This window comes from Aspergillus aculeatinus (genome assembly GCF_003184765.1).
Source record: "Aspergillus aculeatinus CBS 121060 unplaced genomic scaffold BO66scaffold_5, whole genome shotgun sequence".
Taxonomy (NCBI): Eukaryota; Fungi; Ascomycota; class Eurotiomycetes; order Eurotiales; family Aspergillaceae; genus Aspergillus; species Aspergillus aculeatinus.
The window spans coordinates 341,860-365,126 of record NW_020291474.1 but is presented as its reverse complement, the minus strand read 5'-3'; the positions used below and the strand labels follow the sequence as shown (position 1 = coordinate 365,126).

At 51.3% G+C, this 23,267-nt stretch overlaps 11 protein-coding genes across 11 annotated transcripts; 8 read left to right on the top strand and 3 right to left on the bottom strand.

The window, feature by feature from the left end:
* Positions 1 to 287: 287 nt before the first annotated feature.
* Positions 288 to 1,701, top strand: BO66DRAFT_341666 (putative O-methyltransferase). The gene is made up of 3 exons (XM_025644438.1): positions 288 to 590; positions 684 to 1,361; positions 1,449 to 1,701. The coding sequence occupies exons 1-3, from the start codon at positions 444 to 446 to the stop codon at positions 1,488 to 1,490; spliced, it is 867 nt and encodes a 288-aa protein (XP_025507742.1). The 5' UTR covers positions 288 to 443; the 3' UTR covers positions 1,491 to 1,701.
* Positions 1,702 to 1,817: 116 nt separating this feature from the next.
* Positions 1,818 to 3,032, top strand: BO66DRAFT_388559 (trafficking protein particle complex subunit 4). The gene is made up of 3 exons (XM_025646590.1): positions 1,818 to 2,038; positions 2,133 to 2,255; positions 2,351 to 3,032. Coding segments are annotated over exons 1-3 (570 nt in total). The 5' UTR covers positions 1,818 to 2,036; the 3' UTR covers positions 2,796 to 3,032.
* Positions 3,033 to 3,057: 25 nt separating this feature from the next.
* BO66DRAFT_388558 (proteasome regulatory particle base subunit RPN10) lies at positions 3,058 to 4,341 on the bottom strand. Its single transcript, XM_025646589.1, has 4 exons — positions 4,311 to 4,341; positions 4,205 to 4,243; positions 3,909 to 4,128; positions 3,058 to 3,832 (listed from the first exon to the last, which is right to left on the bottom strand). The coding sequence occupies exons 1-4, from the start codon at positions 4,328 to 4,330 to the stop codon at positions 3,278 to 3,280; spliced, it is 834 nt and encodes a 277-aa protein (XP_025507740.1). The 5' UTR covers positions 4,331 to 4,341; the 3' UTR covers positions 3,058 to 3,277.
* Positions 4,342 to 4,648: 307 nt separating this feature from the next.
* BO66DRAFT_388557 (uncharacterized protein) lies at positions 4,649 to 6,537 on the top strand. The gene is made up of 3 exons (XM_025646588.1): positions 4,649 to 4,944; positions 5,006 to 5,288; positions 5,394 to 6,537. The coding sequence occupies exons 1-3, from the start codon at positions 4,797 to 4,799 to the stop codon at positions 6,157 to 6,159; spliced, it is 1,197 nt and encodes a 398-aa protein (XP_025507739.1). The 5' UTR covers positions 4,649 to 4,796; the 3' UTR covers positions 6,160 to 6,537.
* A 1,028-nt stretch (positions 6,538 to 7,565) lies between these two features.
* BO66DRAFT_175860 (GTPase-activating protein LRG1) lies at positions 7,566 to 11,795 on the bottom strand. Its single transcript, XM_025642335.1, has 6 exons — positions 11,156 to 11,795; positions 10,394 to 11,096; positions 9,682 to 10,326; positions 8,516 to 9,616; positions 8,177 to 8,463; positions 7,566 to 8,122 (listed from the first exon to the last, which is right to left on the bottom strand). Exons 1-6 carry the CDS (start codon positions 11,615 to 11,617, stop codon positions 7,670 to 7,672), a joined length of 3,651 nt encoding a protein of 1,216 aa, XP_025507738.1. The 5' UTR covers positions 11,618 to 11,795; the 3' UTR covers positions 7,566 to 7,669.
* Positions 11,796 to 11,831: 36 nt separating this feature from the next.
* On the top strand, positions 11,832 to 12,636 carry BO66DRAFT_175805 (uncharacterized protein). The gene has a single exon (XM_025642334.1). The coding sequence runs from the start codon at positions 12,047 to 12,049 to the stop codon at positions 12,467 to 12,469; it is 423 nt and encodes a 140-aa protein (XP_025507737.1). The 5' UTR covers positions 11,832 to 12,046; the 3' UTR covers positions 12,470 to 12,636.
* A 1,285-nt stretch (positions 12,637 to 13,921) lies between these two features.
* On the top strand, positions 13,922 to 16,408 carry BO66DRAFT_388553 (ubiquitin-conjugating enzyme E2). Its single transcript, XM_025646587.1, has 7 exons — positions 13,922 to 14,317; positions 14,383 to 14,416; positions 14,522 to 14,616; positions 14,681 to 14,702; positions 14,753 to 14,849; positions 14,972 to 15,140; positions 15,199 to 16,408. The coding sequence occupies exons 1-7, from the start codon at positions 14,285 to 14,287 to the stop codon at positions 16,054 to 16,056; spliced, it is 1,308 nt and encodes a 435-aa protein (XP_025507736.1). The 5' UTR covers positions 13,922 to 14,284; the 3' UTR covers positions 16,057 to 16,408.
* On the top strand, positions 16,160 to 16,485 carry BO66DRAFT_175731 (uncharacterized protein). The gene has a single exon (XM_025642333.1). It carries the CDS (start codon positions 16,262 to 16,264, stop codon positions 16,436 to 16,438), a length of 177 nt encoding a protein of 58 aa, XP_025507735.1. The 5' UTR covers positions 16,160 to 16,261; the 3' UTR covers positions 16,439 to 16,485.
* Positions 16,486 to 16,700: 215 nt separating this feature from the next.
* On the top strand, positions 16,701 to 18,020 carry BO66DRAFT_434903 (C-3 sterol dehydrogenase/C-4 decarboxylase; the record flags this gene model as incomplete). The annotated part of the gene is made up of 2 exons (XM_025650808.1): positions 16,701 to 17,276; positions 17,358 to 18,020. The coding sequence occupies 2 exons, from the start codon at positions 16,701 to 16,703 to the stop codon at positions 18,018 to 18,020; spliced, it is 1,239 nt and encodes a 412-aa protein (XP_025507734.1).
* A 382-nt stretch (positions 18,021 to 18,402) lies between these two features.
* Positions 18,403 to 18,961, bottom strand: BO66DRAFT_314439 (uncharacterized protein; the record flags this gene model as incomplete). Its single annotated transcript, XM_025643436.1, has 2 exons — positions 18,403 to 18,588; positions 18,698 to 18,961. 2 exons carry the CDS (start codon positions 18,959 to 18,961, stop codon positions 18,403 to 18,405), a joined length of 450 nt encoding a protein of 149 aa, XP_025507733.1.
* A 645-nt stretch (positions 18,962 to 19,606) lies between these two features.
* BO66DRAFT_417716 (GMC family oxidoreductase) lies at positions 19,607 to 21,766 on the top strand (the record flags this gene model as incomplete). Its single annotated transcript, XM_025649701.1, has 4 exons — positions 19,607 to 19,989; positions 20,127 to 21,009; positions 21,067 to 21,562; positions 21,633 to 21,766. The coding sequence occupies 4 exons, from the start codon at positions 19,607 to 19,609 to the stop codon at positions 21,683 to 21,685; spliced, it is 1,815 nt and encodes a 604-aa protein (XP_025507732.1). The 3' UTR covers positions 21,686 to 21,766.
* Between the last annotated feature and the right edge of the window lie 1,501 nt (positions 21,767 to 23,267).

The window sequence follows — 23,267 nt, the reverse complement described above, 5'->3', positions numbered from 1 at the left end:
ACAGCCGTTCGGTAAGTTGCCTTCACTTTGCACTGCCACAACGTCCGAGTCTTCCGACGTAAGGCGATCATCTCATCGTCGAGCCGAGGTGGATCTTGTATGCAGCGGTGGGCGGTGGGATTCCTCGGCGATAAGATCTCGGTCTCGCTTACTTTATATAGTACCGAGCTCCGAGAATCTCGGACGGAGAACTCATTTTAGTACTAGTCTCCTGCAATGATATCCACCACAGAGGCTTCAATGATGGTCGTGACGAATGGTCTCATGTTGTCCATTCGGAATTGTGTGTATAGGGCCAGTCAAAAGCGCCAAAGAATACGCCTCTCGGAGATAGAAAGGCGTTCGTCATAGGGTGGACCACTGACCTCAGAACCGAAGATGGCAGGTGAAGGTCACCGCCGTCTGCATTTGCAGATCGCCCAGCAGCCGTGTATAAAAGCTTCATGTCCACAATAGACACGGTCATCACCAGCCTCCAATACACTGCCTCTACGCTCAAAGCCCAAGCTCTTCCTATTATTGACTCGACACCAACCACTTGTACCCAAGACCAACTCATACACACCAATCCCACCAACATGCCTCCGCACGTGAGTCTCCAACCCACCCACCCACCGCTACCTACCTACCTACCTACCTACAGAACATCCCCAGAAAATCTAACCTCTTCCTGGAACAAAAAGTCTCCCGAAGCCGCCGCTCAAGCCGCGCACGCCCACATCTTCAGCCAACCCACGACCGAGCCCTACCGCAACAACCCATGGGCTCTGTACCGTGCGCTCGACGAATACAGCCAGACGCGACACCTCATGAACTTCAAGGAAACCAAGCTCCGGGTCGCGAAGCAGCACCTCGAGTCCATGCAGCCCAAACCCAAGACCGTCATCGAGTTCGGGACCTACGTCGGCTGCTCCGCCATCGCGTGGGCGGCCATCCTGCGCGACCTGCACGGGCCCTCGGCGGACAACGACATCCACATCTACACCTTCGAGGTGAGCGAGTCCATCGCCCAGGTGGCGCGGGACTTCATCGAGCTCGTGGGCCTGCAGGAGGTCGTGCACGTCCTGGTGGGACCCGCGTCCGAGTCCCTGCGGGGGCTGGTCGAGCGAGGCAAGATCGCCCCCGGCGGCGTCGACATGGCGTTCTTCGATCACTGGGAGAAGTTCTACCTCTCGGACTTGCAGCTGTGTGAGGAGCTGGCGCTGTTCCATGTCGGGTCGAAGGTCATTGCGGATAACACGGATATTCCCGGCGCGCCGGATTATCTGGAGTATGTGCGGGCTGGGGGTAAGGGAGGGGAGGGGGAGGTGCGGTATACGACTCGGTCGTTTGAGACGGAGCATGTGGTGCAGGGGCGGCCGGTAAGTTTCTTATCTCTTGTCTCCCGAGTATATGAAGGCGGATGCATTGTGGGAACTCTGTCTTTGCTAACTTATTGCTTGATATAGAATATCGTGGAAGTGACAGACGTCGTGGCTGTCCGGTCATGATGCCGCATGTGATTCAATTCTCCATTGAGAGTTCTTTATGATTAGACGCAATTCATCACGTTGACGTGTATGACAATTCAGATTTCCGGTCAATGGGCCATATCCTTGACCATTGTATTTTCCTAGAAGACCAATTATGTGCACCATGTAGATGTGTAGACTTGCAGACTCGATGCAGGGCTCCGCTAAAGTCCCAGGAGATGCATTCAATGTGGGCAAGTGCGGAGAAAACCGCGGGCTATTTCGAGGTCCACCCAAAGGACATTCCCATCGAAAGCGGTGAGCGAGACGGCCGCAGTGGAAGACACCGGCGGCCAACAACACCTCCGCAATAATCACCTGGTATAATGATCAGAACAACAAACAATTTGATATGAAATCACGACAAAATAAGATCTTTCGTCCTCTACACATCAATTGCCAAGAATCGAAGAGAAAGCGTCTGTGATGCCGTATGACCGCAGATCCTGAAACCACTCAAAAGGACAAGATCGTCCGATACTACTCCTACGACTGACATAGCTTCTTCCCTCCCCCCTCATCACCATGTACGTCGCAACCACAATCCCAAACTCCAACTCCCAATTCCCCCTTCCCTCCCCACCCCATCGAAAGGCAAACAGCTAACTCAAAACCAAACAGGACCGTCTTCTCCCTAATCATCATCAACAAAGCCGGAGGTCTAATCTACCAGCGCGAATTCCAACCGGGCCTCCGCAAGCTCTCGACAAACGACTACCTCGTTCTCGCCGGAACCTTTCACGGGTATGGATGGACCTTGGTGCCAAACGCCTCTTCCCGAGAGACGAATGCTTTGTACATTAGGACTAGAAGAAACGAAACTAAATAACCTCTAACAGCGTCCACGCCATCACCCGCACCATCACCCCGAAACTCCCCCTCCTCGCTCCAACCGCAATATCCTCCACCCCGACCAGCGCGTCCTCCAACCTCGCCTCCCCCTCGGGCACCTCCACCCCGATGACGACGACGACAACAGCGGCAGCGACAACACCATCCGTCTCCGCAACCTCATACACGTACCCGATCCCCGGCGTGCCCGCGACGGGGCTAGAGTCCCTCGAGACGGACAAGTTCCGGCTGACGTGCTTCCAGACGCTGACGGGCACCAAGTTCCTCCTCTTCACGGACCCGCACATGGCCAACATCGAGGTGGTGATGAAGAAGATCTACGAGTTCTACGCCGACTTCGTCATGAAGAACCCGTTCTACCAGTTGGAGATGCCGGTGCGGTGCGAGGCGTTTGATCGGAATCTGAATGGGTGGTTGCGCGGGCGGACGTGAGGATTTCTGATTCAATAGAAATCATTCTTGCCTTTGTTGTCATAACAAGGGAAGAGGAAAAATGATTGGCCTCCTGTTGGGCGTGATTCAAAGTCGATTTTCGCCGACGGAAACTTTTAATGATTGCACTGGTGTATCGTGTTCCTTTTACTTTTCTTCTTTCGTGGGAGGCGTTCGTCCATCAATTCCGTTTTTTTTTCTTTCTTTCTTTATATATGCGTCGCGGTTCTCTCCGGCATAGGACTACGATTATGATGTTATAGAATTCCCATATAGATACCGCAAGCCTTTCTCAAAAGGATTGTCGTGTGGGCGGGGGGGTCGACTCTAGAACCCACGTTCTACAATTACAACCAAGCAGAAAAACCAGAGAAAACTTTAACGCAAGTACACATCAGAAGGAACGCCGGGTATGCATCAGAGATTGAAGAAGAAAAAAAAGGAGGTCATCCACGAGGATCATTTCAGAATTTCCTCACACATTAAGCGGTGTCCATCTTGTCACCGTCATCCTTCTTGTCTTTGCTTCCGCTACCCTCACCACCCTCCTCGGGAATACCCTCCAAGTTGACTTTGCGCTCCTGTTCCTCCCGATCCCGCTTCTCCTTTTCTTGTCGGTTCTTCTCCTCCTCGAGGGACAGACGCAGGGCAAAGGCCAGCTCGGGATCGTTCTCCGCCGCATCCTCGAAGTTGAAGCCCCCGTCCCCGCCGTCCGGACCGGCGCCACCACCGGCGCCGCTGCCGTCACCACCCAGGATCGGCGTGGCCTGGAGCTCTTCACTCAGCAGTTTGTCGCCGGGCGGGATGATGGCCAGGTGGGAGCCGTCGCCACCCTTGACGTTCTCGACGAACGCCTCGAGCTTCTTGGTCTGGTCGGATTCGAGGTCTCCGAAGGCGATCACGTCGATGGACACGTTGTTCTTCTTCATCTTCTTGGCGAGCTTCACGAGCGTCTTCTCGTCTTCTTCAATGGGGGAGCAGGAGAATACGATGATGCGCTGTCTCTGGGATTTCTCGGAGCGGTGCTTGAGGGCGAGCTGTAGTTTGCCGTCCGGTTAGCTGCTTTGAATACTCATCGTGATTGTGGGAAGTTGTTGTTATTGTAAGACATACACCGGCCACTTGTATGCTGGAGCCAAGGTGGGCAGTGCCACCGATCTTCGTGCGGTGCAGACCAGCCAATATACCACCGAAATCGGTGGTGAATGTCGACAGGACTTCGGGACCCTTTCCTCCCATGCTCATAAGCCCGACGGCGGATTGGGGGTGTACGCGCATCTTGGTCGTGTGAATGACGCTGACAGCGTCGATCTGTGCTTGCCATCGGGTCGATCTGGCAGCTCAGCTGTCAGCGGTCGGAACGAGAGAAGAAGGTTCGATGGCCATTGCTGAGACTTCGCGGTACTTACGTGTAATCACCGTTACGGCTGCTTTCGCTGTTGTCCACACTGCATGGGTTGTTAGCCAGGGTGAACGAAGCTTGAGATGAGGGAGGGGTGGAAGAGAGGAACGGACATGATCATGGTAGCTTCCATCTTGGCGAGGGTTTGGCGTTACTAGGAACGACGGCAGTGATTGATATAAGTAACAGTAGGTGATAGCTTTAGGCGCAGTAGATGCCGAAAATAGGAAGACGTTGTGAGTAGATGGAGAGGAAATGATTGGAGGGGTGGATGAAGATGAAGATTGATGGAGGAGAGTGAGAGCTGCGGTGCTGGAGAGAGAGGTAACTTACGGGACGGGGACTGCAGTGCAAGATGTCACACCCTCTCCCGGTCGGAGCTAACCACGAATTAAGTCAGCACTTCAATCAAGGTTGTTTATCCTCTCTCTTACACACTCTCTCCCGCCTGCCAACTCTTCCGCTTTCCTCCCTCCCTTCAATTCAGACGCACTTCTCGACACAATCATCCTTCTGGCTCCGTTCCAGCCTTTGAAATTTGCATTGAATGTCCTGCACGTCTACAGTCCAGCGATCGCTAGCAACCTACTTCAATCCCAATGGCGTCCCTTGCCTCCAAACGCAAGTCCCCCGAGGACGCGTCCCACAACGAGGAAGCCATCACACCCACCAACAGCCCACCTAAGAAGAAGCTTCGGATTACACGCAACCAGAAACAGGCTCTCATTGATAACCTCCAGCTCGAAAGTACGCTTCCAAGGACAGCACAATCTTCATCCCTCAATTCCGGTACTAACCGCTGTCGCAGTCACCGAACGCGCCCGCAAACTCCGTGCTCAGTATGCTCTCCAAGCCAACGACCTACGCGCCCGGATCGAGCGACGCATCAACCGAATTCCCATCGCACTCCGCAGAGCCAACATGGGCGAACTACTCGAGAAACACATGAGAGCACACCAAGAGAACACATCCCCACGCAAGCTGCTCAGCCCAGCCAAAGCATCCCGGAATTTCGCAACCATTTCCGCTAGCCCCAGGTTGCGCAAAGCGACGACTGCCAGTCCCGGCTCCCGCAGGGTACGCAAACAAAGGTACGGCGTAAGATGATATACTCTCTCCGAGTCGTCCCCAAGGGAAAGGGGGGCTCGATATCGTGGTGGTTCAATTCACTGACCCTTTCCCCCCCCCAAAACCAGCCACGAGGGCATCTATTCCGATAAAGAGAACGCGCCCGCCCCCGGCGGAGAGTCGCTCGACGTGCTCAAGAACCCCAAACGCCGGGCCAAACCCGGAGCAGCAGCGGGAACCTCGCGGGTGGTGTCGCAGGAGATGAGGGGCGCCAACGACTACCGGATCCTGTCGCCCAAGACCTCGAACTCGCGGACGTACCCTCAATCCCCTCTACGCGTCGCCTCGCCTGAGAAACCCAACCACCACCCCCACCCCACATCGTCCTACCTCTCCCGACCCATGTCCCCCCTCAAGCCCTCCAGCCCGCTCAAGGGCACCTCCGCCAGCATGCCGGGCCTGCGGTCCGTTCGCGGCACCAACGCGCCCTCGACATCCGTCGTCAGGCCCTCGTCCCAAGCAGCCACCAGACGCCCGGCAAGCCGCGCCGCAACCACGACAAGCAAGACCCTGCGCTCGCCCTTGCCGCGGCCCGCGACGCGCCAGGTCGACCGCCGGGACAGTGTCTCCTCGTCCGCCTCCTCCGGCACCACCGTGGCGGCCAAGCCAACCCGGACCCTCACGGGCAGCAAGAAGACCGCCGGTGGTGCCACTGCGTCCGCGACTGCCTCCTCCGCTACCCGGAAGAATACGGGCGGCCGCACCCAAGCCTCCGCGGCCGTCGCCGCTAAACGCAACGCCGCATCAGGAACAACGACCAAGCGAGCCACCACCCCGGCCGGCGGTGAAGCCGCCCCCGCAGCCGGCCGGAGGGTTCTGCGCAAGCGAGCCTGATAGGAACCTGACTTCCGGCCTTTGGTTCTTACTTGCGACCTAAGTCATTTTGATACCTTCCATTGTTGCTTTGTATATGATTGGAGTTCCGCGTGGTGTTGTGCTTGATACCGGGGGGCGTGCGATTCAGGAGTTAATTTTAGGTATCGAAGGCGTATAGGGGGCTTGGGGTAAATTATTTGGAGTTTTCATGTCAATTACAGCTTCTATCGTTGTTTTGGTTTTGCCCAATGCATCGGATCAATTATCGAGAGACATTACCAGGTGTCATGTTTGTCTTTGTTGAATTACGACTGTGTTTACTTGGATCCAGCATGCATTTGCCTGTTAATTAGCCTCAATGTCTCTTTGACAGCATTAAAACCGCTCTCAGCATGGAACACTAAATTTCATAATTTCACACTGTCAAGCCTATCAAAGTGGCAGCTACTATGATAATGTCTTTCATTCATAGTCGCTAGTAAATTACACCTCTTTTTTTATGAGGGCAGGCGGGGGCTGAATGAGAAAAGAAAAAGGGAAATAAGAGGGGACGAGAGAATAGAAAGACATCACATGGGATGCTGGAGAGAAGAAAAAAAGAGACAAACAAGTCGGGATATCAGCTGGGGGTTAGGTCGTATGGTTTTGGAGTGGAAGAAAGTGGAACAGAATGGATATAGAAGAGAAGGGATGAAGAAAGTGAAAAAAGGTAGAAGAGAAGAAGAGAAAAGGAAATATCGTATGGCTCGGCACAGGTATCTTCGCAGTTAATCTGGAACTGCCTGAGAAAATGAAATAAAGTAAAGAAGAAGAAAGCTGCCCTCTCCTCGCTAGTGCGCCCCACTCAGGATAATCTCACACGACAGTGGAATGGGAGTTAGTAAGGCACAAGATTGCGAAACACCATGGTGTTCAAGAAATCAGAAAGAAAAGAAAAAGAAATCGAGGGAAGGGAAAGAAAGGAAATGCCCCTGGCATTGTATGCTTTGGGTCTCGAGCTGTGAAAACGCAAAGGGCTGCAAGGCAAGGCTTTGAGATAACAACGGGCGAGAAAAGAAAAAGGTGGGTAAGATGGAAAAGATGGGACAAGAGTGACCCCAAAGTCCCCCAGAATATGAACCTAACAAGGTCACGACGGACAGACGGACCTCCGTAATTAGCCCATCGAGGTAGAAAGCAAATTAAGGGTGCAGTGAGTCGTACTGGGACCCACGGCCAATGCAAATGCGCTTCAAGTTGCCAGAGCACAAAAGACAAGGTAAGAAGAAAAGAACAACCATCCGCCAAGAGAATCTTCGAGCCGACTGTTTTGGCAAACATCGATAATCATCTCAATTCAAAAGGTGAAAGAAACTCCATCCAACCATGTTATATCGAATAAACGCTGAACGGCCCAGTCATACGCCAAGAGCAGTCTTTGGAGCTCAAACGAGATATTGGCGATTATTGTATCAGGAAAATATCTTCGAGACTATGCAGAAAAGTGACAGTGTGGTGCCATCGCCGAAAACAAAGGCTAGCTGTTATTTTAGCCCGCAACACCCATAGGTCCCGCGCCTGGACGGGGTCGGTAAGGCATCGGCTGGCCTTGCCCATCAGGTTGGACGGTGTTTTGCTGGCTGCTATTACTCGTGCTTCGCTCACGGTAATCTTTAGCCGATGCAGGACCAAGGTCCATACCGGTCTGACCAGTGCTTGTAGAGTGGCCAAGTCCCCCAGGGCTTTGGACGTGGCGAACTGAGCTCTGTGCCTGCCAAGCCGCATCTTGGGAGGCGTCCGTTTCAATGCGTGCAGACGTAGGAATGTTCGCTCCGCGAGTAGAATTGGTAATTGTGACAGTCTCGCCACCATTGAGGGGCTTTTGAGACATACTGCCTCGTGCAATGTCCCCATAGCGCTTGAGGATATCTTTGGTAGTCACCTCGCTATTCTCTTTGAAGAAGGTAGGGTCGTTCAGGACTGATTGCAAGTCTTCGGGAATCTAGAAAAATTGTTAGAAGGCAGCAGTAAACGAAGGAGAAGCTGGACAGCATACCTCGCACATAGTATCATTGTATGTGATCAGAGAGTTGACAGCCTCAATTGCCAGGAAGCTCTCGTCCACGGTACTGGCCTTGGTGTTGGGATAAAGTATGTTCGGTGTTATCACAGTTGCCAAATTATGAATGTCCATCTTGCTACCGGACTCCTCATCGACATGTGAGAAGGATGAAGTCCAGTTCAGGAAGGCAAACAAGACTTCCATGGTATCACGATGAGCTTTGGGAAGCAAGCAGCAGGTGAGATGCAAGAGGCGCTTTTGTTTCTCAGGATCAGAGATCTCTGTGGCGACGTTAACAAGCCGGACATTGCTGCGAAGGGCCATCAAACTTACTTTGAGATACCACAAATAAGCGGTGCAGCTTGAATGTCATGAGTGGATCTGGCATCTCACGAAGGAACTTCTTGAGGAGGGCCGCAATCTGGACAGGGTTCTCCTTGGTGAGATCTACCTGTTCATACCTGTTATCGATCATCTCGGTGAGTTCCTTCAGGCGCCTAATGTTGCCATTCTTTCGGAAAACACCCTCGACAGACATGTCCATTTGGCGCATCGCAGAGACAGCATCATCAACGAGGGCAGGAATGCGAAGCGCTCCTGGGCCAACACCGTGACTAGACTCTGTACCTTCTTTCTCAACAAGGAAGTCGAGGCTGACGCCGAAGACACCCTTCTTCTTCCCACCTTTCTTCGCTTCCTTGTTGAAAGCTCGACCAAAGATATTCCAGATCGTGGGTTTGCGCGACTCAATCAACGAGAGAAGTTCTTCCAAAGTGAAATTCCCATCTAACAATGGCTCCATGGACAAGACCGCAACATGTCGGACAATGAAGTACTCCAGAGCAGAAAGTTCCGAAAAGTACTTCTTAGTCCGCCCTGACTGCTCGATCAGATGCTGCTCTAAACCTGCACCCGAAACGCCACGCTGATGACCGTAGTTGTACTTTGGAAGGGGCTCGGTGGTGCCAACAAGCTTGGTGCCGGCATGCTTATAAGCATTGGGCCGTTGTTCCTTGGCTTGTTCGGCCGCAACGATTCTAGGAATATCATCCAAAGTCAATGCGTCCTGATTGCCAAATGTCAGCTCAGTGACCGTCTCTCCGTTGGCATCTTTTTCCTCTACAATCTGAAATCCATGGCCCCGTGGATCCGAGGCCTCGCCACCTGATGATCCCGGCCGCACGCTGCGACCCTCTGGCCCATCAATTATTCGAGAAGCTCGAGCCTTTCTGTAAGTTGTTGACAGGGTGCGCTCGTTCCGGATAGATCGCAAGCGTCGCATTTCGCCCACAGTCTGTTCGAGTGACGAGCCCTCGGGACTGTCTTTGACGGCGTTTGCATATGACTTGGCCCTTGTGCCTGACCTGCGCATTTCACCCCCAGGTGGGATTCGACCACTGTCGCTACCGCTTTGTGGGCCTGCATTGGGATCGTCTATCGAACGGTAAGTGTCTCTGTATCTCTGTGAGGTGTCGAAGTGACTGGCCGTCATAACCTACCAGAGAATGTTCCTCCAGCTCGTAGAACGGCGAGGAGTCGCGCAAGAGCAACTCTCAAAAGAAAGATAAACTGCTGAAGTTTGGTCACATGGATGAAACCTCCCTGTGTTTCCTGGTTAAGACCATTCTTGGTAACACAGTCGTTGCAGTATGCCCGCTTTTCTTTCCGATTGTACAGCGAATCCTGGATGGTGCTCGTTAGATCCTTCTGACAAGATGCACACGAGAAGTGTGGCGGCTTGATATGCCACCTGCTATCGCCAAGCATGACGCATTCATCGTCAATGGGTTCCTTGCACGACGCACAACAATCAGATAGCTGGTCTGCGAGAACATCGACCCCGACCATTAAATCTGCAGTCGTCTCTTCTTCGTCGAGAGGCCGGAGTGCTTCCAAGTCTCCCAAGTGGTCTAGGAAGTGGTGAAGGCCTTCAGGTGTTTGCTTTTCTCTTTCAAGTTTGAGGGCTCCTTGGAGACCGATACGAATGAGAAGTTTGAGGTAATGAGCGAGTCCAGTGACCAGTGAAAGGAGTTCTTGAGTAACGCCCAGTTTACGCACGCCAGCTTCCTGAGTCTTGGAGAGTAATGCAAAGAAGGCAACAATCTTCTTACACAGAAGTTTTGCTTCACGTCCATAAGCCAGGTCTAGGTCTGGTGATCAGCGATCGTCTTTCTGTTAACAGGGCGAGACGAGTGTATCGCAGCCGCTTACCTTTCATGCCTTGTGTCTTGATGTTTGTCGCAAGCTGGTCAATGGCAGAGAAGAGGACGTCTACATGCCCAATGAACTTTTTTGCAACAAAAACACCATCAACATAGGTGCCATTGCTGACATGGAGCAGCATATCCGAAATGCACGCAGCAGATGACTCCTCAAAACTGGACAATATGCTCCAAATTCTGTAGACCTTTTCCTCCATCACGTCTTCCTCGTCGCGTACTCTGTTGCGTTCCTCGTCAGTGGCGTCTAAGTCCATCTCAGGCGGCTCCAGGACCTGGCCGGTCGGAGCCAGTCGGACATTCCAGAATTTGTGGATCATGTAACACTCAGGGTGCCAGTGCTGATTCTGACCGTTGCGAAAGATCTCCACGAATTGTTTCAGGATTGCCGTGTGACAACCATGACAGCGTTGGGCAAATTGAGTAGAATAGTGAAAATGACAGTAGACTTTACCCTCGTGCTCATAGTATGAATCTTGCGCGCCAAAAACAGTGGGACAGACAGAGCAGGTGAAGTGCTCGATGTGATACTTGCGTTCCAATGCTGTAATATATGAACCACGCAACGCACCACCGCATTCATGACAGAGAAGATCGAGACGTCGAAAATAGTCTGTCTCACAAAGAGGGTATTGCCCGTTTCCATCTTCAGCATCTACAGGAAAGAACTTGGACGCCACTATTTGACCACAGTCCTAAACCCAACGGTGTCAACAGATAGACGACAGCCATTCCTTAGACATGGTGCACTCACCTCGCACTTGAAACATTCTAGATGATATGTTGCAAGCAGAGCTCGTACGAATTGGCCCGTGAGCGGTTCGCCGCATTTTTTGCAAATCCGCGACGAGCTGCCAGGAGACTTCGTGGGTGGTCGGCCATTGGGGCGGGATCTTTCTCGTGGTGCAGATCTGTCCCAGTAGCCATTACGATCTCTTGGTGTTGACGGATCTCTCGAGCCAGGGTGACCAGACTCCAAGCGCCGGCTCATTCGACCGTCTGGGTTCTGTGCTCCATCGACCGGGCTATTGGTGGACCCGTTCCATCCTCCTGTTCTTGTGCGAGGCGAGTCGAAAGCAATGTTACTGTCTGCAGGAGAGGTTGGGGTTTGCGACTGAAAACTACCACCGCCATATCCACTGGTGTTGAGTTTGGGGCGGACAGCCCCGTTGCCCGGCACGAGGCTGTCCGGCAAAGGAACGTCGCCGGGAGGCATGTTCGTCGAGAACTATGCCTTTGAGGTGTGGCTTGATTGGGCAAATCAGGATCTGCAGTCGAATGTTGTGGACTATCCCGAGGTAGACGGCACGGCCGCTATGGTTGGAGTAGGAGAAGCTGGGTCACAGGAGAGGGGGAAGGGACAACGAGATAATAGACGTATTATGTGACTGCTGCAGAGGCACTGATTGTCGAGATTGCTTATCAGGTAAATACTGTTGACCTTGACTGTATGCAACGTTAGTCTCTGAGGTAATCGTCCCAAGTTTGGTGCGCGGGGTTCGTTAAGGGAGTTAGCGACCTTTTCCGTAGCAACACTCCTCACGCCATGTAGATGAGACTTGCGGGGAAACTAGAAAACAAGGGAAACAGGGCGCAAGATTAGAGCTGGTCGAGAATAGAAAAGCGCTCGGAAAAACAGGAGATTATGCGAAATTATCGAGGGAAAGAGGATTCAAGATGCGCAACCAGCTGTCGTCGAGGGAAGCGGAATGGGGAAAGGGTTGGAGCTCAGAGTGAGACCAACAAGCGGCGGAGTGCGCTGTCTGGAATCACAACCATTCCTAATCCCTTTCAGCAAGGCGTATTTGTAGAGGACCACCAGAGCCCAGGAAGAGACGAGAGAGAATTGGATAGCAAAAGAAAGAGAAAGGAAGTCGAGTCCCGGTCTCTGGGACCTAAGTGGAAGGGAATAGGAGCGAGGAGAGGGGATCGCGTGTTTGGAGGAGGGTGGGTGTTGTTGCTGCTGGGCACTTGGTCGCTCTCCTCCCCTCTCTTTCTTCTTCCCCCCCTATGCCCTCCTCCCATATTATTGCTGGGCACTCTCTGCCCACTAGAAACGGTCACGTGAGAAGGGTTACCGCCTCTTTCACCGCCTGCGATGGACGGGTGGGAATCCCCTATCCCGCGTTGTGTATCCATTACTCTACCCGGCAACTGGACCCAAAAAACAACAACAACAGTCTGAAGGGTTGAAAGAGGCTGAGGCTGAGGCAGTTGCAGAAGACTACCAGCTAGGATTGGAGAGGATTTAACGTCAACAAAATCCATGGATGGATGAATTTAAAGAATCATTTAAGCTTAGTTGTCACCAGACAAACGGCACAACCCCATCAGATGGTTTAGTCTTGTTGGCTAAAAAAAGCCCCTGGTCAGCCAAAAATAGCCAGCGCAACAATTGTTCAGGCAGAAACAGACCCTGTAAATTCTGGCCAAAGTGGAGACTGGATATCTACGGAGTACTCAATATAGAATAAGTGGTCCCCTTGGATCCTATCTTTGGATTTCGCTCGGAGTAAACGATGATTGCCCTGACAATTAACCCCTATGTGATATGCTTTTCACCCCGGCCGATCGAACACTTGTCTAGGAACTTTGCAAATCATACTCACGAGCTTCGCCTTGTGGAACCCCCCGATTTAGAATCTGGTTCAATTCCCGTCTAGCCTCCCGACCGCCCGCAAGTATCTTATCGCTTCATTCCGATTGCGCTATGCGCTCCATGTCTTCGACCCCCTTCTCCGTATCTTACTTCGCGGCCCACAGGCACAACGTCTCTTCTACTAGCAGCTGTCTCTCCTCCAGGCCTATAGGGCTCAGATCTCAGAGTCGCGATTCGGCCTTTGCTTCGCAGAAAGCAAGAACGGCTATATCGCAGGTGGTAGGCAGAAAGCACGAGTTGGCAGTTTCTTAGCCTAGAACATCTTGACAGAAGACAAAACATCCCGTAAGCTCATGTACTTCTGATACTATACCTCAGGAAGTGCTTGCGGAAGACACCATGCTGTCACAACGAGGCGAGACCTATTGGTTAAGAAATCTTCCTATACAATAAAGCCGGGGCGGTCGTGGGAAGTCATAACAGCGTTCACATTAGAAAAATATTTAGTTATACTATAGGTGACATTATCTCACAGATCCATATAGAACACAGCACCTCACAGCCTCCTAATTTCTTCCTTCAATATCATACATATAAGCTATCTATTGCCTCTGCTCTCGTCTAACATGACAAGGGAGGTGAAGACATAAGGTAGCACATAGTCGCTTGTGGGCGGTGAGGTAAATATACTTGGGAACAGTCCTAGGCCAATGTGTTTGCGCTCTACGGCTGGGCTTCATTAGTTGAGATAAACAAATGCGAATCTCGTGTAATGAGCATGATTCTGGTAACAGTTGCAGCTTCTTCATCATAAGGTACCTAGTACTGTAGTCGAATTACTATTTCAATATAAAGGAGTGGTTGGTTCAGACACTGCCTTTGTTCTTCGGGGCAGGCACCCGTCGCCGACGGTGCCTACAACTCGCCCACTCACCCACCACCCATCCGGCAGAACAAGCTGCACTCTCACCTATCCACTAACTATAACAAACTGTTATTCACCAACTATGCAAATGCCTTTTGGGACCTTCCACTTCAACCTCTTGCCCACTTCGGAAAGGCATTTTCCTAGACTCGGATAGAAACATTCTCTACACTTGATTTCAGTTTCTTTCAGACAGTTTCTAAGATCCCCTCATCCTGATCTCATCGACCTTTCCCCCCGCGCGCGCTCGAACTTGAATCAAAATCTATCTCACGCTCCTTTCGATAGCTTCAAACAAACGTTCTAGTCGACCAACAAGCTCATCGACTACTTTATACGTGCTTTGCCTCCCCGTCAGGATGTCGAACCAGGCGATCCTACGACTTACAAGGGTATACTTGTTCCTTTGTTTGTCATGAGCTCACTTGACTGATGAAATGTCTTTGAGAGATTATAGGAGATCAAACAGGTCCAGCAAGGGGCAGACCTATGTGAGTATTCCATCTCTCCATGAGCGCATATACGCCTCAGTGGACCTGAGCACTGGAAGAAGGTTCAAATTTGCTGACGAGTAGGGCTTTGTGGTCTTCTCATAGCTCTGGCTGTACACTACGATGATTCAGATATCCGAAATGTACATGCTCTCATTCTCGGGCCTCCTGATACGCCATATCAGTTTGGATTCTTCGAGGTCAGGCTTCGTTACCTGCCTTCTTTCTTTTTATTCCAGTGCTAATCGGGTCTCAACTGTCTAGTTCTCAATCAAGTTTGGGAGAGGTCAGCAAGCCTACCCAACTAAGACTATTTTCACTCCTGACAATTCGCAGACTACCCTACCCACCCGCCAAACGTTCGAGCCTTAACGACAAACTGTGGCCGGTGCCGGTTCAACCCCAACATCTATGCTACGGGCAAGGTTTGCTTGTATGTTTCCCCTAGCGAGTGCATGAGGGTTCTGATAACTGATAAGTTGACTCAGATCGATCCTTGGGTAAGAAGCCTGACAATCCATCGGCGTTAGACCTGGCTGATAACGTCAATCGCAGAACATGGCGCGGATCACGCGAAGAGCAATGGTCGTCTGCACAGGGCCTCGAGTCGATCCTGATATCGATACAAAGCCTGATGTCCTCCAATCCTTACGAGAACGAACCTGGGTTTGAGGTTGCAAGGTCGGAACATGATAAACGAAACTCGAAACATTATGTTGCAAAGGTGAATTCTGTCTTCTCCGCACTTTGCTGGTAGCTGCCAAGCTCTAATTTACATAAAGATCCGCCACGAGACACTTCGACTTGCGGTGATCGAGCCACTGGAGGCGTCTCTGAGTATCACCCCTTCAAGCGACGCGAGTACTTCACTCAGTGATAACGAGGAACGGGAACTGTTGGAGGAAGACAAGCCCTCTTCCGTTCCTTTCGTCGATTTTCGCAAGAGACGTTTCTTGTGGTATTTTAGCGCCTACATGCAGTCAATAGATGCTGCCATGCTGGAAAATCCACGTAAACAGAAATTCACAAGGATGCCCTTCGAACAGGCCAACAATTCGATGGACGGCCACTTCGATTATGCTGAGCTGAAGCAGCGGCTGGTGGTCATAAAGACTGCACTTAATGAGGAAAGCTCCAACTGGTCTGCCGAAGGGCTGGTGGCCAAAGAGCAGGAGTGGGGCATTGCAGTAAACCTACAGCGCCAATTCGAACAGATTATGGAGAGCATGAAAAGCCAGAATAATTTCACAATCGACCTGAATTTGGTTGACGACAATCCGTTCGTGTGGAAGCTCATCTACTTTGGCAAGCCCATGACGCATCTGGATGGCGGTATATTTGAGATCGATATACGCCTCAGTCCGAAGTTTCCAGAAGTGCAGCCGCGAGTTTCCATGAGAACTTCCTTCTTCCATGTTCGTGTAAGCCCAGATGGTGTCTTGTGTTATTTCCCTCAGCGGTCGGAGGAAATGCGATATCATATCGACGGTATCGTGGCAGCTCTGGAGGAAGAAAACCCGCCTTATGATCCACGAACAACAGTGAACCCTGAAGCCTCTCGATTATTCTGGGGAACGCCCGAGGATCGAAGAAGATACAACCGCGAGTTGAGACGCTCACTTGAGAGAGCATTGGAGTAAGCTCGCGGTAATGCTTGAATGTTCCTAGCTTCGTCGGCGCTGCGAGGCCGTGACAGACCCAGGTTGCTGGTTAGGTTCTACTCTATTCCGACGAAAAAGGCTTTCACGGCTTCGACATAGTTTTCTGAATGACATTCAGTGCCATCAACTCTCCCTTGTACTTTAAGATTTGCGCGCTTCTGAGAATGATTCCACAGGGATATGAATGGACGGGCGATTGCATTGCCATGTTGGAGAGATGGGTGTTTACTGTGAGTGGCGCATGATTTTGAAAAGTGGCTGGCGGCTGGGAAAAGAATGCTTTTGCAATGTTGTTTCTTTGAAGAGCTTACGTTCCGTTACTTGCATTAGTAGCCTTATCTACAGTTACATGCCAGAATGAACACTAGAAGAATGCAAAGATAGGTAGTCTCGTTATCATGTTAGCCTCATAGTCATGGCGATTCATGTGTGGCATTTCTCGCGGGGAGGCCCGAGCTTTGATCCAGTCCGGAGATTCAGGTTCTGGAGGCGGACCTCCAATCCGTATTCCGTCTGGTCCACGCCGCCCAACCAACTAACTCGACGCTCCGTCTCCTTCGCCCTCCTTTCCTCTCCCCCCACACCATTTACCCCGTACGGCTGTTTTTCGGCATTCCTCCATCATGTCTACTAAGCGGTCTACTCTCGAATTGGGCAATGTCCTGGTGGTTGGAGGGTGCGGCTTCCTCGGGTGGCACATTGTGGACCAGTTACTCAATTTCCCCTCGGAAACCGATCCCAGTGTCGCACTTCCCAAGCCGCAAGGTGATACTAGATTCGACTACCCCAAGCTGGGTGATCGATACCCTCGATGCATAGCAAAAGTCTCAGTTGTTGACCTCCGGACAACGAACAATCGTCTTCCTGGAGCTGACTACTACGATGGAGATATCACCTCTGTCGAGTCCATGCTGTCCGTTTTCCGCGCCGTCAAGCCGGACGTCGTCATTCACACCGCTACCGCGAACGTGTTGGAAGGGAACAAGCCGTTACTGCGCAAGGTCAATGTCGATGGGACCAAGACATTGCTGGAGGTTGCGGGTGGTGAGCGTGGCGACTGGGGCGGAAAGTGCAAGGCGTTTGTTTACACGAGTTCGAGTTCCGTGGTCCATGATACGCAGAGTGACCTGATCAATGTCACGGAAGAATGGCCACTTATCAGGGGACCATTGCAGCTGGAGTACTATTCAGAAACCAAGGTGCGTTCGAAAGCCCCTGGGCATTGCCCCTCCAAACCGTTTCATAAATAAATTGCTAATCAGATCATGTGTTGCGGGTAGGCCGACGCCGAAGAAATCGCCTTGAAGTACAACCGCGCCTCGCCCTCTGGAATGGTCACCTGTGCTGTTCGCCCCGCTGGCATCTACGGTGAGAAGGACACGACATTCACATTCAAGATCCTGGAACACGCTGCCAAGGCTTCGCCGACCGTTCTCCGAATGCAGTTGGGAGACAACAACAACCTGTTCGACTTCACATACGTGGGCAATGTCGCCTACTCGCACACCCTCGCTGCGTACCGCTTGCTTGCGACTTATGCGCGCTACGAGGCTGGACAGGGTGGCCCCCTGGATCATGAGCGGGTGGATGGAGAAGCGTTCAATATCACCAACGACTCGCCGGTCTATTTCTGGGATATGACCCATGCTGCCTGGGCTCTCACTGGCAAGGTGGTAGAGCCCCATCAGGTGTGGGAGCTCCCAGAGAGTGCCCTCGGCCCCATCGGCGGGATTGCAGAGACGGTCCTCGGACTCTTTGGTAAGACTCCCCGACTGACCAGACGTATGGTGCGCTATTCGTGCATGACACGCTACTATTCGTGTGACAAGGCCAAGTACCGCCTGGGATACAGAGCTATTGTTCCGGTTGACGAGGGTCTTGCTCGCGCAGTCGGATATGTTGTCGAGAGGGAGCGACTTGAGGGGCAGAAGAAGGCGCTGTGATCGGGTCATCGAGTCTATGTAATATACGTTCTGAATTTCTCCTACAAATCGCTTGATCTTAGTTGGACATTGTCCATAATTATTAATGCATGAAAACAGGCTGGTCTTTATCTCAACCTCAGCAATAGTCGAAATTTGCTGAGAGAACGGATGCTTTTGACTGATAAACCTTTCTGCTGAGCATATGTCTATCTTATTTACAGGCTTTCTTGATTCACCGCACATACCGCTTCGCAACCTTGTCTACTGCTATCCAACATGTCCCAACCGAAGCCGCACACGAAAAGCCATTCGTACAGACAGGAAGGACCCACGGGGATCTCGAGCGCGTGGATAGAAGGACTCAACGCGCAGTTGGGAAACACCACTTCTCCGCGGGCAACTAGGCCAATTTCCTCAAGAAGACTTTGAGCAACTTGTCCTGCTTCGCCAGGGTCCTGTGGAAGAACTTCCCCGTGTCCCTGGTATATTTCGCAAGCTGCGCGACGCTGGCGAAGATCTTCGGTTTCGTGTCCAACTGTCGACATTCGATCAGGTCCACCAGATTGACATGCACTGTCGACAATGCCTATGGAGGTTGAACGACCGTTGTCAGCCTCTCTTGTACTCAAAGCGAAAGAGCTTTCTACCTCCTCTCCTTATTCTAGTCTTGCAGCGGACAGGAAGAACGTCCATACCTTTTTGCACTTCGTGATGGAAGGAAATGGTCCAGGCAGGTCAAAAAGCGCACACAACTTGCGCCATTCCTCTAGGGACGCCAGGCGGCTGCCGATGATTCGGTCGTATTCGATGTTGACGAAGGCGTTCCATCGCTTGCGCCAGGTCCTGGAGCCCGGCTGCCAGCCCCTCTGTGCAGCCAGGCGCTTGAATTCCTCAGTGATCGGGGCGTGGGGGTTAGGCTTGAAGTCGGGGAACTCGAGCCAGAATTTGGAGGTTGTCATTGTGAGGTTGGTTGTTGGGTTGGTGCTGGTGTTGGTGTTGAGTCTGGGGGTTTGAGATAGGTATTCTAGGAAAAGAATAGAGAGCCAAGCGGAGCGCGATGATGAGTATGGTTGTGGAGCTGATAGTGCTATTGATGATGAGGATAGATGTCAAAAGACGGCGGTATCAATGATGTTCTTGATGATAATCGAAGGGTAAGATCTCCTAAAGTCTCTACTGAGGCTGTGGAGGTCGTTTGACAGCCATCGGTGCAAACAAACCATTCACCACTTTTGTCTCCATCTGTTGTACAGTGAGCTCAATGTACGCAGACATTCACCAAGCTCGCAGCGACGAATCGCAGACCATTGCAGAAGGCCTGATCGACAGAAAAACTAACCGCACTCATTCTCTATCTTCGATTGTGTCACCGTTTGTCCCTAATACCCCGACTTTATTACCCCACTTACCTTACTACTCTTGTATGCTTTTCTCTTCTGGCAGAGAAGAAGCTTTTCTGGGGTGGAATGAGTGCCCCCTCACTGGGTCGCTCTTGCCTGTACTTATGGTAATCGATCATGTATAAGCCCGAGGTGCTCGCTGCTTCTGTCGTTGCTGCTACCCTTCATCATCCTTGGAATCACATAACCTCAAAACGTCGCATCATGCTGTCACTGTCACGTCTCGTCCTCTACCTCTTGATCGCAGCCACAGGAGCTCACGGATTTGCAGCTCATTTGCACCGTGCAGAGGAAGGCGATCCCGATGTCGATGCTGTCTTCGACTATGTCGTCGCCGGCGGCGGTACTGCAGGAGTAACTGTGGCAGCGCGCCTGGCCGAGCATGGCTTTAGCGTGGCGCTTGTCGAAGCTGGAGACTTCTACGAAACAGCTCATCCTTTAGCGAAGATCCCTGGCATGGCTGTCGTTGGTATTGGAGCGAATGTGAACACGGCGACCCCTATTGACTGGCGATTTGTTGCGAAAAGTGTTCCCGGTGCCAATTATCGTGATATACATTATGCCAGAGGGAAATGCGTTGGTGGATCGTACGTTTCTGAATGTTGACCCTCTCAGAGCTATGCTGATTTCTTGACTCAGATCCGCACTCAATCTGATGATATACAACCGGTCTGCTGCGTGACCCTAGTCCTTTGTCACTATACTAATTGTGGGTGCAACTCAGACCCGACACTGGCACAATGGACCGCTGGGCTGAGCTCGTTCAGGACGACAGTTATACCTTTGATCGTGTCCTTCCGTTCTTCCAGCGTACGACCGCCTTCACGCCTCCCGATAACGCGGAGCGTCCTCTCAACGCGTCGGCGGGCTATAACCCAGCTGCATTCGCTGAGGGCGGGCCGCTACAGGTATCGTACCCCGTGGACAGTGTCGCATTTTCCAGCTGGATGGAGCGCGCAATGCTTGACATAGGTCTTGGAGAGACCCAGGACTTCAACAGCGGCACGCTACTAGGCGCTCAGTACTGCAGTTTGACCATTCACCCATCAGAGAGGACCAGGTGTAGCTCTGAGACCGCCTTTGGGCAAATTGATGACAGTATTTCCAAGACCAGATTATATTCAAAGACAATGGCTAAGAAGGTCCTCTTTAACTCCAATAAGGAAGCAATAGGAGTGGTAGTTCGCACCGGCAACACGACATCAATTTATACTCTGCGAGCCACACGCGAGATTATAGTTTCTGCAGGTGCTTTCCACAGCCCACAGCTTCTGATGGTATCGGGCATCGGGCCCACAGATATCTTGGGCGACCATGACATACAGCAGATTGTCGATCTTCCAGGTGTTGGACAGAACATGTGGGATCATGTTATGTTCGGGCCTACATATCGAGTTGCTATGCAGACTCTAACTAGCGTACCCACTAACCCTGCCTTTTTCGCCCAACAGGTCCTTGAATACATCAACGAGAGACGAGGTTTGTTGACTAATCCAGGCGGCGATTATCTGGCATTTGAAAAGATTCCAGAGCACCTGCGCAGAGGTTTTTCGGACGAGACGAGCCAGCACCTATCGTGGTTTGCTCCCACTTGGCCAGAGGCAGAGGTACGTCTTCCGACTCAGGGGGCCTTCTAAATTGTACTCACTGGCACTCATGCGCAGTACATCTCGGCGGCCCTTTACACAGGTGACTTTGCGGACCCTTTCTTCAGCCAGCCTACCGACGGGGCACAATATGCGACCATTCTAGGCACGCTCGTCGCACCCACATCTCGTGGAAACATCACAATATCCTCTAGCAACACAGATGATCTTCCTATAATTAGTCCGAATTGGATTGCGACAGAGTCCGATGCACAAGTTTGTGTTGCCATATATCGACGAGTTCGTGAGGCTTTTCAGGCAATTGCTCCGATTGTCGAGGGCGACGAGTATTTCCCCGGGAGTCAGTTTCAAACCGACGAGCAACTCCTTGAAGTCATTCGAAGCACCGTCATGACTATCTATCATGCTGCCTGTACATGTAAGATGGGAGCCAGCAATGATCCAATGGCTGTTGTGGACAGCCGGGCGAGAGTATTTGGTGTGAGTCGGTTGAGGGTTGTGGACGCAAGTGCGTTCCCGCTCTTACCTCCAGGACACCCTCAATCGGTCGTTTGTATGTCGCTTTCCATGAGAGAAGAATGTCCCTGACAAGTATGCAATCATGCTGACTTGATTTGCTCTAGATATGCTGGCGGAGAAGATAGCAGCTGATATCATAGGCGGTTCTAACGAGTGACATTTCCGGGTTGTTGACTAATAAGAGTCATGTCTTAGTGCGCTAATCAGCTCATTCCTCGTTGTTTTCTTGCTTTTTCGGTTATTCGAGGTATATAGTATGGTGGTTTAACGGCAGGGAAGGGCAGAGTGGAGATAGGTTTTAACTTCAGCAAAAGTACGTCCTGAGTACCGGCTTCTTGCACCATTATCATGCATAATAGCGATCACTCACCAAACAGTCAATTAGCCAACATATATGCAACTAATCAACCAATTATGATATTACCATGGATGAGTGTGGAGGCTTTTTGTACAGTAACTACTATCTCTCAGGATCGGGTCGCACCCACGAGCTTTGCACGACGCATCTGACATGTGATAGCCCAATGTGTGGGCTGAGAAGCTCAAAGCCAATTTTTCCTCAGCCCACGTCAAGTTCTCTGGCTATTGAATCTAGACATTGCAGGAACAGGTAGTCTTGACTGTGTGTAAATTGACCCCAAAGTGAACCGAAGGTTTCTTGTCTTTTCTTTCCCTGGATGTTCAAAAAGAAAACCTGACCAACCCGGGGAACGAGATCAGAAATTCATCCTATCACCGCGAGAAAGAATGAACCATCTTGTCCTTTTTTATTGTGCTTCATATACTCCTTGGGGGGCTCCGAGGATCAACAACTTGTGAGCCCATCTTTCAAAAGGTATGAGAGGGAGGGGGCCGGTGGTCGAAGATGGCATGCACGGCACGCATCAACACGGGGTCTATCGAGTGCCTAGGCCTACGTGTTGATAGACGAGGTTCATGTATCTTTGACTCGGCTAGTTGCACTGTACTACAATACTTGCAAGAAGGGGGAGAGGGGGGCTGCGATGGTATCATTTGTGCGACCGTTTGTAACTTGCATCTGCTTTCCCCCCCTCTCTTGCTTGTGGTGGGAAGCAATCTGAATGGTATAATTTTCATAGAGATAGGGATTGAGTTAAGGAGACCAGGGGTGTTGGAGATTCATATCGAGATAGTGATCTTGTTCTTCTCCTGGTATAGTAGAGTTCAATTGATCAACTAGTCTTTGCTTGGGGGCTGAGGGCTGAGTTAGTTAGATAGGTAGGATGATGGAGTAGGCGGAGGTTCGAATTCCAGTTCTCCGCTGTTGTCAACAGGATGATTCTCCTGCGTTGTATGTATGGCACGCGATTGATGGCACCCACCTGTAGTTACATACCATCTCTAGTGCTATCAGTATGGTACTTGAGAATCGGGTTGAATTGGCACTTGTATGTGCAGTACTGTACTAGGTAATTAACAGGTAGTTACCACCCTTTCCTTATTCCGTGCTTGTTGCTATTGTTTCTCTGATCCTCCCATGTCGATTTCCACAGGCGAGATTTGATGACATTGATAGGTAGACGTCAGAGCTTTATTTTCCCTTCCTCTCTTCTTTTTTTCCTTTTTTTTTTTTTCCTTTTCCTGTATATTATATCCTATTACCGGACATCGATGGTATAGTCACATACAGGTGATAATAATGAGGTGGGTGGTTGATAGCGCCATCGAAGCGAAAACGGAAAAGCTTTTTGTCATGTAGGGTTCTTTGTTTGTGTTGA